This window comes from Macaca fascicularis, chromosome 16 (genome assembly GCF_037993035.2).
Source record: "Macaca fascicularis isolate 582-1 chromosome 16, T2T-MFA8v1.1".
NCBI lineage: Eukaryota > Metazoa > Chordata > Mammalia > Primates > Cercopithecidae > Macaca > Macaca fascicularis.
Window position 1 is genome coordinate 44,407,314 of NC_088390.1, and position 12,485 is coordinate 44,419,798.

Sequence of the window (12,485 nt, forward strand, 5' to 3'; positions counted from 1 at the left end):
CCATGAGTGAGGCCCCCAATCCACCCACCAGGTAGGTCCCAGGTGGGACCGACCTGGAAGAAATTCTGAGACACAAGCACCCCTGATCACAGAGAAGGGGAAAGAATGGAAAGACACACTCCTGAAGCCAAGGCAGATTGGTTGCAATTTTTCTTTTTTAATGATCACCATGAAATCCTCTGGACCAGGCCCTGGTATTCTGCTGCCATAGTCAGAGTGGAGGGATGACCCCACGAGGGGAAGAGCAGCCAAGATTGGGCTGGAGAGCCCAGAAGGAGAAAGAGAAGGGGAAGAGGGAGCAGTGGGGCAGGCAGAGGAGGAAGTCTGGAGCCCTGGATAACCACGCAGATATAAGGTGAAGGCCTCCCTCTGCCACCCTAGCCCTGAGCCGCAGAGGTTGAGGTGCAAGAAGATGGGGGGAATTTTGGCCACAACTCCTTTCCCATATCAAAGGGAAGAGACTGAGAGCAGACAAAGGCCACGGAGCCCAGGGGGACCAAGAACAAGTTAACAAATAAATCAATTAGGGACACCACCTCCTTTCCCCAGCCCATTTTTCACATTTACAACCGAAGCAATTTGACAAGATGATATAAAAATCTCAAACAAATTGTCTAGCCCCTGGTCAGGGTGTGGACAGGAAGTGGTATCCAGTGATCCAGAAATCAACACCTAAAATCCAGAGGCAGGAGGCAAGCCATGAAGGGTGGGGAGGGAAGGAGGAGCTCCCACAGTCACTAGGTCACCTGCTCCGTGGGCCTCATCTGGATGTCTCCAATCTGTGGAAGGCACAAGGCATGAGGCAGCTGCGACACTCTCCCCTAGCCCTGCAGGGCTCCCTGCTCCCCTCCTCTGGGGCTGGTTGGGTTCCTCCAGCAAGTGGACAGTCAGGGCCAGACTCACCTGGATGTGTGGGGGGGTGCTGAGGACGTAGATAACAGCCTCGGCCACATCCTCGGGTTTGAGACACTGAGAGCACCAGGGGAACGGGTTGAGACAAGGACAGAATGGACTCAAATTCCCTCCCACCACTGAGCTCCTCTGCAGCATCCACATGTCCACCCCAACCCTCCAGGAGGAGCCACAAAAGCTGGAAGGGTGGAGTCTCAAGGCCAAGGTTCCCTCTGCCTTCATTTAGGGGGTCAGTGGCTTCACCAGGCCCAGAGGGAGGCCCCACCTTCATTTGCTCATAGGTGGCAGCTGCCTTCTCAGGGTCCTTGTCGTGGAGTTTGAAGGCGAACTGTGTCTCCACCACACCTGGAGAGATGCACTGGGCCAACAGAGAGGGCCTGCTTAGGGGCTGAGCTTTGCCAGGCCTTGAGGAGGTTGAGGGGAGAGGATGGAGGCCACAGAACCCCAGCTTCACAATGACGGCTGCCCAACATCCAGCAGCCGCTTCCTCCCTCCGAAGCTGCCGCTGGCGGTGACCACAGTGATACCTACCATCTACAGAGCCTTTCCTATATGTCAGGTAAACGTTTTACAAAAAAGTGTCCCTAAAAAGCTCATCATCTCCTTTTCACAAGTGAGAAGGCCGAGGCTTGGGGAGGTTCAGTGACTCGCTCACGATCACGCGGCCTTCAAGAGAAGAGCCCGGAGTCCCGGTTTCCAGCCACTGTGCACCTGGTTTCCCACAGTCCCTTGCTTTCCCTCAGGTCAGCCCCCTCCCAGCTCAAAGTCTAAGGCTGGTCCTTGGCTCCTGGATCAGTGAAATGAGGAAATGAAGGGCTGCACAGGGCCATGCCGGGAGCAGCAGCACCCAGTTCTGTGCCAGTCCACTCCCGAGAGCTCTAAGCGGCACATTCTGAACATGGGCTTCCTGAATGGTGTGTGTGGGTGGGGAGGGCCTGCGCCACCCCGTCCCCACCAGGGCTAGGCCACAGCCTCACCGTGGCTCGGATGTGGGTCTGGGCCTCCCGAAGCTCTTGCCTCAGTCCCTCTGTCAGCGCAGTGACGGCGTACTTGGTGGCACTATAGAAGTGGGTCACAGACAGGGGTAACACTCGGTGGCCAGACATGCTGGGTGGGGAGAGGAAGGGGAAAGAGGAGAGAATGAAGCTCCAGGGAGACCAGCAGTGCCCCTGCCATACCCGGTCAGCCCCACCACCCAGATGTGCATCGGAAAGCCTTCTAAAGGGGACCTCTAGTGGCCATCTCACAGCTCATTAATCTAATTTTGGTTATTCAAACAGCTTCGGAAAACCTTCCTTTTCCTGGAAGTTATCCCTAAGGTGACCACAGAATGCACTCGCCTGGTGGTGCAGAATGTCAAAACTCTTTCCATCTAATCTGTATGTTCACTGATATGATTCTATTGGGACATCTCAGGGCAGGAAGAGGTCATGTTCCCCCTCAGACTGGGGCTCCCCAGTGGCAGATACTGTACATAGTCTTTCTTTGAGCCATGAGGTGGGGTTCATCCCCAGGCCTGAGGAACAGAGGCACTCAGTCCCAGGAGAGGCCTCAGGCTTCAGCTGTAGAGGGAAGGAACTGAGCTGCCCATTCCAGCCAACCAGGGGATGGTACTTGACAACATTATTCTTTCCCTCACCATAATTGTGCCATTCGGGTATTAAATCTGTACTTTCCCACCAAGGAAACTGAGGTCCAAAGAGGTCAGGTGAGCTGCAGCACATTACCCAGCCTGGTGGGTGAGTGGTACCCCTTGGCCACCTGCCCTCACCTATTGATGTTAATGATGTGCCCATCGTCCACATTCCGCTCCTTCATGGACTGGTAGGCTTCCCGTGTGCAGATGCTGAGGGCCAGCACGTTCACCTGCAGGCCAGGGAGGGCAATGAGGTGTCTCCACTCCAGCCCAACTGAGCAAGTGATGGAGCCACAGAATGCTAGGGGGGAAGGGGACAATGTGGCATTCCAAAACAGTGTCCAGGTCCTCCCAGAGACCAGCCACAGGCACAGGGCACCTTGTCTTCTACACAACATGCCCCTCTCCTTAAAGCTGCAACCCCCAGTTGATAGCAGAGGTAGCTCCTCACCTGGCTGACCCCCCAAGTTCCTGCAAACAAGAATGGAAACCCTTCAAACCCACTCCTGACCCAGGAGACTCTGTCTTGGCCATCTCCTCTATGAACAGTAGCACAGACCCTCTAATTCCAAAGGGAATCGTTTCCATTTCTTCCCCCAAATACGCTACTCTTCTCTTCGCTATGGAAGTCTGGCCCTGCTCCCTCCTAAACTGCTCAAAATCCTTACCAAAATGGCTTACAAATCTCTCTCCTCTGGCTCAGAGCCTAGCCTTTCCCTGCCTTCCTCAGCTACTCTCTGCTCCTTCCCCATCCCCTCCCTTGAGATGAGTGGAGAAGAGAAGGCCTGACCCTCCTTTCTATGCCTTCCTTTAACCTGGGTTCCATCCACAAGACTAGGCACGGAGACTCTAGAGGGTCAGGTAACTTCCCACTCCTACTCCCTCTGGCAGAGGCGACCCCCACATCCCCACCCTTCAGGGAACAGAGGTCTGAAGGTGTGTCTGCTGCAAAGCACCTACGCTGCCCCACCCATTGGCCCCACTCATTAGCCTCACTCAGAGGACAAGCAGAGATAAAGCTTTTAGCAGGTCCTCAGGCCTCTCCTCTTAGGAAGAGAGGGAACCAGCAGGAGATCAGATGTTTCTCTTAATCAGGTGTCAGAGCCTGCCATGAGGAACGGAACACCTTTGGTGTGAACCTGCCTTGGTGTTCACGGCAGTAGGAAGAGATGGGTACCAGGACAGGGAGGTTTCCAGCCCTGTTTCTCATCTTCTTGGCAATGTGGGCTTGTGAGGCAGAGAACTCAGCTCCTGGCAGGCAGAGTAGGAGAAATAGATCCCCTGGGACCAGGTGAGTAAATCTCCCAGGTCTAGGGGATCAGGGGCAGAGAAAGAGAAGATGCCTTATAGGATGATCCTAATAGATTTAGATAATGTTCAAGCTGAAAGGAGCTGTAGGAATTTAATGTAAGTCCCTCATTTTACAGATGGGCGAGTTAAGGTCCAGGTCTTTAGAGACCCATGTGCTGTGAGTGAGGATCATGGCTCTGATCTCCAAGAAGGCTGAGGGCTTCATTTTCATGGTTTCATTTCCAGGCCCAAGCATCTATGAGGTGCTAAGATAAGGTGCTAAGTCTACTGTCAGCAGATGGGAAAGGATTGTGGGGAGAGAAGAACATCCCATTCACACACTGCTTTCAACTTATCAGGATACTTTCCTTTTTTTTTTTTTTTTTTTTTGAGACGGAGTCTCGCTGTGTCGCCCAGGGTGGAGTGCAGTGGCCGGATCTCAGCTCACTGCAAGCTCTGCCTCCCGGGTTTTTACGCCATTCTCCTGCCTCAGCCTCCCGAGTAGCCGGGACTACAGGCGCCCACCACCTCGCCCGGCTAGTTTTTTGTATTTTTTAGTAGAGACGGGGTTTCACCGTGTTAGCCAGGATGGTCTCGAACTCCTGACCTCGTGATCCGCCCGTCTCGGCCTCCCAAAGTGCTGGGATTACAGGCTTAAGCCACTGCGCCCGGCCATCAGGATACTTTCATACCCTACTATCACCCCATCATACCATCCACAAGTTGAAAACCTATGTCCTGAAAGTTGGGTTTGGCCTGTGCATGGTTTCAAAACATTTTAAATACCCTTCCAACATGTACTGGAAAGTTTCATTTATTCAATAACTATCTTTTGAGTGCTTATGGGATCAAGCTATACCAGAGAACAAAACAGATAAAAATCCTTGTCCTCATGGAGCTGACATTTTAGTGAAGGGGAGTGGGGGGTATCACATAATATCAGACTCCCCACTTCTCTCAAAGAAATCATAAGATCAGCCAGGCGCGGTGGCTCACGCCTGTAATCCCAGCACTTTGAGAGACCGAGGTGGGTGGATGATGAGATCAGGCAATAGAGACCATCCTGGCCAACATGGTGAAACCCCATCTCTACTAAATACAAAAAAATTAGCTGGGCGTGGTGGTGCTTGCCTCTAGTCCCAGCTACTCAGGAGGCTGAGGCAGGAGAATAGCTTGAACCCAGAAGGTGGAGGTTGCAGTGAGCCAAGATCACGCCACTCTGCACTCCAGCCTGGTGACAGAGCAAGACTCCGTCTCAAAAAAAAAAAAAAAAAAAAACCAGGCCACACAGGGCCCACACCACCATAGAGGAACTATGTAGGATTTGAGCAGTGGCTGTGTGCTTCCCCACACTGCGGACCCCTCCTAACCTCCCTTACTCCTTTATGTACCTACCTGGCCCCAGGGGACATTGGAGTTGTGACCCCAGATATTGATGACAGAGGTGTGTTCATCCTAATTAAGTGTGACAAGACTGAAGCTCAAAGAAGGTAACCAATCTGCCTAAAGTCACATAGTTACTAGTGAGGCTAGGTAAGAATATCATCTCTTGTCTCTTTCTTCCTTTTCTTCCCATAACATCACGTTCCCAAGCACTCAGGCACAGGGATGACAAGTGGGAAACTCAACAGGCAGCAGTTCTCTCTCCTAACAATCTTTCTTCTAACACAAGGAAATCACTCCAGACTTTAAGAACTACCTCCAGGTCGGGCATGGTGGCCCACGCCTGTAATCCCAGCACTTTGGGAGGATGAGGTGGGCAGATCACCTGAGATCAGGAGTTTGAGACCAGCCTGGCCAACATGGTGAAACCCCGTCCCTACTAAAAATACAAAAAAATTAGCCGAGTAGTGATGGTGGGCGCCTGTAATTTCAGCTACTCAGGAGGCTGAAGCAGGAGAATTGTTTGAACCCAGGAGGCGGAAGTTGCAGTGAGCAGAGATCATGCCACTGCACTCCAGCTTGTGTGACAAAGCAAGGTTCCATCTCAAAAAAAAAAACCAAAAAAAAACAACCTACCTCCAGGGGCTCAAAGAAGAAAAGAGCTGATATGGCCATTCATCCACTCCCTATCCCTCTGGTAGGGCAAGAAGCCAGGAGAGAGTCAAGATGCCCCAGGTGGGAACCCGAAGCTCCCTCTTCCTAGATGTTCCACCTCCAGCTGCACTCTGGTTCACAAACCCCTGGCTCCCCTCTCTCCTCCCCACCCTCCACCTGGAAGATGGAGGCTTGGAGCTCTTACATTGAACATGTCCTTCCAACCGCTGGTGCTGCCTGAGAGCAGGGTGTCAGGCCGGGCTAAGCCGGCATTGTTGATGCAGATGTCTACACCGCTGTGCTGAGAACGGATAGCCGAGAACATGGAGAGGATGTCCTCTTCATTTGACAGGTCACATCTGTAGGGGATCAAAGTCCCGGGGTAGCCTGCACTCTTACATTCAGCAGCCAGCTCCTATGAAACCCAACAGGGATCTGACTGGGGTGAGCAGCTCACTCCCATGGCTCCCCAGCCAGCCTCAGACCCCCATCCCTGTCACACTCATAAAACACGCTCCTTTGGCAGCTGACTTTCAGCCACGTAGATGTTGGACTGCCCATCCCCTAAGTTTGTCCTCTTTGGTCAAAGTCCAAGGGATGACAGTGCTCCCTGAGTGACGGAGGGAAAAGGTTGTGATCAATGGAGAAACCTCACTATAAACTCAAGTCTTGGCTGGGCGTGCTGGCTCACGCCTGTAATCCCAACACTTTGGGAGGCCAAGGCGGGTGGATCACTTGAGGTCAGGAGTTTGAGACCAGCTTTGGCTAACTTGGTGAAACCCCATCTCTACCAAAAATACAAAAATGAGCTGGGTGTGTGGCTACTTGGGAGGCTGAGGCACGAGAATCACTTGAACACAGGAGGCAGAGGTTGCAGTGAGCTGAGGTCATGCCACTGCACTCCAGCCTGGGTGACAGAGCAAGACTCTGTCTCAAATAAATAAATAAATAAATAAATAAATAAATTCGAGTCCTGGGTGGAGCAGGGGCCAGGGATCTAGGGAATGGAGAGCTCTCTCTTTTCTGCCTCTTCCCCAACAGGAATACCTCTTCTGCCCATAGGTAATATGCGCCTCTCCACCACTTCATGCTTCTCCACCAGCACCAAGTCACTGGTCTGGTTAACCCAGCTTCTTCTCCTGCATTGTGTCAGCCAGTCCCTCATCTCTGAACTATTCCCCTCCCCTCGCAAACTGCAGCCAGCTGGCTCAGAGTTCTCAGACATGCCTTTCAACCACGCCCAGCTGCCAGTCTTCTCTCCCTACCTAAAGGAGGGGTCACAAAGTCAGGACAGATTATTTCTCTCTGAGCCCTGGTGCACCACCCTCCCCTCTGAGGTTTCTCAGGAGACTATGAGGCAAGTCAGGTGGCAGGTGCCATTAGGCATGCCCTGTGCATCTCCAGGCCCTCAGCATGCCGAGAAAGACCTGAGAAGGCAGAGCCACTGAGAGGCAGCCCAGGGGGAAGCTGACATTCAGAGGCAAGAAGAAAACATGCTCTGTGGCCTTCTTTGGAAGCCAGTGACTGGGCACTTGAGCCTCATGAAGGTGACTGTGTAGACATGGGCGAGGGGGAGGAGGCACGCAGTGCCCTAGAGGAAGGGCAGCTTGGCCAGCTGCCCTGGCCTGGAGCCCCTTCCTCCTCCCAAGACAAGCCAGGAATAAAGGACTGGATCGGGTGTCTTGGGACATTCTTTTCTGCTTTAACTTTCTGTGAGTTCAAAAGGTATAGTCCTCTGAGAATCAGATACCCCCCTTTCACCAGATTTTACCCACATTTGATCACTTCAGGAAACAGGAGTTTTCTCTGTAGGAAGCGAGAACCCAAATTCTGCTTTAACATCAATGAATCAATCAATCAAAGCAGACTGTGGGCAAGGAAGCCTGCAGCTCTCCCCTCCCCTGGCACACATCTTCCCACTTCCTCCTCTAGACTCAAAACTCCTACCGCAAGAAAACCAGAAGGGATGTGCTCAGAATGTATTTCTCCCTGTCACTGCCTTCCTGTTGCTCCACCTGTGCCACCTGATCTCCCTACCTCCCCTCAGTAATGATCTACATCATGTCATCACCCTCTCACAACAGGGGCATTCTCCTCTCAGACATGGAGTCACCCTGGGACTGAGTGATCGGCCTGGGGATCCCCTTGGGGCTCAGGCCCCACTTCCTGGCTAGCTTGCGGTAGGGGAGTAGGTGAGAAGGCAAGAGTCACTTCAGAACTAGGGAATCCAGTTGTTTAATCCCTGGCTTGATCCTCTGGGCTCCAAGGCTGGGGCTGGGTCCTGAGCTCCTCAGAATAGAATAAAGGGAGGGCAGAGTGGGGCAGTGATGGAGCCAGGTGACCTTGGGATTATCTGGGTTATAAAGTGTACCTTTGGTCAGCAGCAGGGGAGGGGACAGTCCTCCTTCCTGTATACCTTCTTCCTCTGCCCCCACCCAAGGCCTCCTTACCCTTTCCCTGCCTGAGGACTTTGAGCACGGTGGAGATAAAGCCCTGCAGCTAAGCACTAGCTCAACACTGAGAGTGAGCTTGCAGGGCACATCCAGAGAGAGCCTACGACAGAAATTCCTCCCTGCTCCAAAATGGCCATCTTGATTTTTCTCTTAATTCTGAGGGCTCCCAACCCCACGTCAAGAGAAGAGTAAGGAGTTCCAGGCTGCTTTATCCTCTCAAGGTTTCTGCCCTATTTCACCCACTCTGTTCGCCCCAGGAGAGTGGAGGAAGGCCCACTAATGAATATTCCATTCATTCCTCATGCCACTGGGCATGAGTTACCCACGAGGTGAGGGGGCGGGGCTGAGGCTCTTCAGTAAAGCTCCCACCCCTAACCCCACCCTCAGTTCTGGCTCCTGCACATCTAGTTGGCCAGCCACCTTGCCCTGCGTGGTGGGTGACTTCTGGGGATTAGAGGCACTTGGCCACTGGGGGTGAGAAGGCCACAGGGGTGAGACCACCATTCCCGACCTCCGGTTTCCCCTTTCCTCGGGCCAATACCCTAGGCAGAAGCGAGGGGTGGGCGGCGAGATGCCAGGGTCGGAGATTCGGTAACTCGAGCAGGGGCTGTCAGGGGAAACGGCTCCTTCAAAGACGAGACTTAAGGGGAAGGGAGAAACCTGCCTTAAGGGATCCGAGAGGCCGCCCCCACTACAGCAAAGGGCCCCGGCGTGGCGGGCAAGTGAATCCGACTCCGGGGAAACGACCCGCCCGCGGCGTCCCCGTCCCCGGCCCGGTCTCACCTCGATGTTGCTCACGGTGCGGGCGCAGCCCACCACCTTCAGTCCCTGCTGGACCAGGGCCCGGGCCACGGCCGCGCCGATGCCCCCCGAGGCCCCCGTCACCAGCGCCAGCCGGTCGCGCCACCGCTCCATGCCGGGCCTGGCCATGGGCCCGCGCCGCCCGCCCACCTCGCTGGACGAGGGCGGCACCGGGGTCGAGGAGCTGACGCCCGGCCGCTCTTCTGCCGCCGCCGCCGACCTGCTGGCGTCCGAGCCGCGCCTCGACCCACCAGAGTCCCGGCCTGCCTCCGACCGGGACTCCACCCTCAGGCCCCCGGCGATCCGCCGCATCCAGTCGGAGGCCGCCGCGGCCCGGCCGCCCCGCCCTCTGAGGGAAGTCCCCGCCCCTTCCGCCCCTCCCGCCCCTCCGCCCCTCCCGCGCCTCCGCCCCGCCCCGGCGTAGGGAAACCGAGCTGCGCGGGAGCGTCCTGGCAGCTGGCGGCGCCGTTTCCCCAGTAAGCGCTTCCCTTTGGGGTCAGGGAAACCGAGGTTTAGCGCGGGGATTTCTCCAGCCCCAAGGGCGCATATTGAAGCGTCCCGCTTAGTCTCCGTTCTCTACTCCTGAACCCTAATGCCAGGATGAGGAATTAAGGGCACTTAAGGTGACTCCAACACTCTTCCACACCCTCCCAAACCCGCCGGTGGCTGATCGGAAGGGATTCAGCCCAGAAAACGCCGAGTGTCTCCGCCATCAACGCTGGGTGACCTTGGGAAGGACTCATTCACCCTACCTGATCCCTTGGCTGTATTAGCCACGGAAAACTGAAACACTCCCAAGTACACGTGTACTGGGGAATTCTGTCCCTAAATGGCCCACCGTGTCCAACTGCCCTAGACCCCCACGCTTACCCCTACCCTACTGTAGCAGATGTATCATGATATATGCCAAAGATTAAAACAGTACCTAATATTTGTTGCTTATGGTGTAGCAGGCATTTTAAATATAGTAACGAATCTGCACAACCGCTCTGAGATAGCACATATTGGTATCTTAATTTTAAAGATGAGTATACTGAAGTGGTGAAGCATGCTTTGGGCCACAGGCAGTCCAGTCTTAGGCCAGGGATGTGCTCCTAAACTGTCTTCACATCATTATCGCTTCTTGGGTTGTTGGTTTTGTTCAGAGCAGAGCTCGCTTTGCTAAAAGTGCTGAAAACTGCGTACTTAATATAGCCATTCTCTTAAAGAAAAAGCATCTTTGAATAACCACCTGACTCCCTTCCAGCAAGCAATGGAGTAAGCAGTGAATGTGACTTGTTTATTCATTCAAAAACACTCATTTGCCTATCTTGTGTTTGGCCCCAATGGCAAAGATTAAAACTGAATTAAAACAGCCTTTGCTTTTAGGGATCTCAAAAGAACATCTGACTCTAACAGTGGTGAAGAGGGGATTCGCCTCTGAGCCAAGGGCTGTGGGAGACCCACAGTCATATTTTAGATTCTGGGATGAAATCAAAAAGGGTCCAAGAGGAGTCCTTCTACCTCTGCCTCATTCCTATACAACATTTAGATTTGAAAAACAACTCAGGAAGTGGATCCAAGAAATGACACTATGAAAATTCAATCTAAGTTTCTGCTGCTACCCACTTGAAATCTAACTCAAAATCTGATTAAAAGCACATAAAATTCACTCCACCTCCATTGCACAGAAGTACTGATTGTCCCACAGTTTGTATGCTGCCACCAAGTATTATAAACATGTAGACACAAATCTCTAAGCATCATGTGTCTACCGAGCTATTTGACTCGATCTTTTAAATGTCAGCAAAATGCTATTCCTGGGGGAAACTCTCTCCTTCGGTACTCACAGCTGTGACAGCAGTAAACTCTAAGACCACAGTGACTTTGTTACTGGACACCAGATAAGGCTGAACCTCACATGCACAGCCCACAACGTGGTTAGCACTCAGTGCAGCCTTCTGAGCCCAGTCTTACATGTTGAGCAATTACTTATCCAGCAACCCTTGGTTGAAATTCTGCCAAGTTTTGTTTTTATTCTTCTAGGTCAATATGAACCTCTGAATTTAAGAGGTACTTTGTGTTATGTATTAGGGAACTTTTAATAAAGCAGTTAAAGTCTCATGGGAAAGTAAGATGTTAGCGAGTATTTAAAGTATCTCCTTAAAAGAAAAAGACTGGAAAACTGCTTTTCTCAGTTGTCAATTCTCATCAAAGGAAGATTTTTGTCTTCAACAGTCTGTATCTCTGTCCTTCACCCTTTCTTTTATTTATTTATTTATTTATTTTTGAGATGGAGTCTCCCTCTGTCGCCCAGGCTGGAGTGCAGTGGCCGGATCTCGGCTCACTGCAAGCCTCGCCTCCCGGGTTCATGCCATTCTCCTGCCTCAGCCTCCCACGTAGCTGGGACTACAGGCGCCCGCCACCACGCCTAGCTAATTTTTTTGTATTTTTAGTAGAGACGGGGTTTCACTGTGTTAGCCAGGATGGTCTCGATCTCCTGACCTCGTGATCCGCCCGTCTCAGCCTCCCAAAGTGCTGGGATTACAGGCTTGAGCCACCGCGCCCGGCCCCTTCACCCTTTCTAACATCAACACTGGACAAGCACTAAGTCCATAAGTGGCAAATACTAAAGTACTGCCACACATTAAGTAGAAACATGTACACCAAATTTTACTGTGCATATTAATAAATATTCTTTATTTTAAATTTTGCACATTGCGCTTTAACATTACATCCAAACATTTTGCAAGTGGATGTCTACTTTGTAAAACCATATATTCAGCTCATTGTCATTTCTGTACAGAATTATAAGTACAACATTACTTTTTGCCACTAAGTTGCTTTAGTAAGTCTCACAGGAAGAGAAACATTTAATGAAAAGAGATGGCTTAAATCATATGGCAGGCCTGCGCAGCCACGCAACTAAAGACACAAGCCTGAAGAAAGAACAAACTAATGAGGATACCTCCACCGTCTCCCAAAACAAGAAAGAATCACATTGATTTAAGATAAAATTTTGCCATAAGTCACTAAATTAAGAGTTTTTTGAAAGAGAAGGCGCAGTAGTCATCGTGAGTGTTTCATTGAAAGACAGAGCTATTTTATTTATTTAATTTGCTCCAGCCGTTGTCAACCAGCCACTACAAATGGGCCTCTTGTGATCATTTAAGCGGCAGTATTTATTAAATTTCTCCTTCAGATGCTGTCGGTATTGTTCTCTATTGCTGTAGAAAGACTGGTTATTAGCCATAAATGACTGTATTTCATCTTGTGAGATAAAGATTTCCTCATCTGAAGTACATTCAGACTCATCCTGCAAATCAAAGCAGTAGTTAAGACTATGACTTAAGAACGCAAAAAGATACGTAATGGAG

General features: G+C 51.8%; 2 protein-coding genes across 11 annotated transcripts in view; both read right to left on the bottom strand.

Annotated features, from left to right (window-relative positions):
• Positions 1–137: 137 nt before the first annotated feature.
• DHRS11 (dehydrogenase/reductase 11) lies at positions 138–9,389 on the bottom strand. 6 transcript variants are annotated; one of them, XR_012425551.1, is made up of 7 exons: positions 9,112–9,389; positions 6,081–6,290; positions 2,684–2,849; positions 1,890–2,019; positions 1,178–1,270; positions 904–969; positions 138–779 (listed from the first exon to the last, which is right to left on the bottom strand). XR_012425551.1 is itself a non-coding variant. In XM_074019066.1 (7 exons), exons 2-7 carry the CDS (start codon positions 6,198–6,200, stop codon positions 738–740), a joined length of 546 nt encoding a protein of 181 aa, XP_073875167.1. In that variant the 5' UTR covers positions 6,201–6,234; positions 9,112–9,389; the 3' UTR covers positions 138–737. The 6 variants fall into 6 exon arrangements, 5 of the variants coding, with proteins under 5 accessions (XP_073875167.1, XP_005583977.2, XP_073875168.1 ...); XM_074019066.1 differs by having other exon boundaries at positions 2,684–2,778; positions 6,081–6,234; XM_005583920.4 differs by having other exon boundaries at positions 2,684–2,778.
• Positions 9,390–11,779: 2,390 nt separating this feature from the next.
• The window catches only part of GGNBP2 (gametogenetin binding protein 2), a 53,669-nt gene continuing 52,963 nt past the window's right edge, over positions 11,780–12,485 (bottom strand). For all 5 annotated transcript variants that reach the window (XM_074019061.1, XM_065531253.1, XM_005583910.3 and 2 more), the window contains one exon: positions 11,780–12,424. In XM_074019061.1, the coding sequence (XP_073875162.1) occupies positions 12,221–12,424 (204 nt within the window). In that variant the 3' untranslated portion in view covers positions 11,780–12,220. The remainder of the gene's footprint in view (positions 12,425–12,485) is intronic.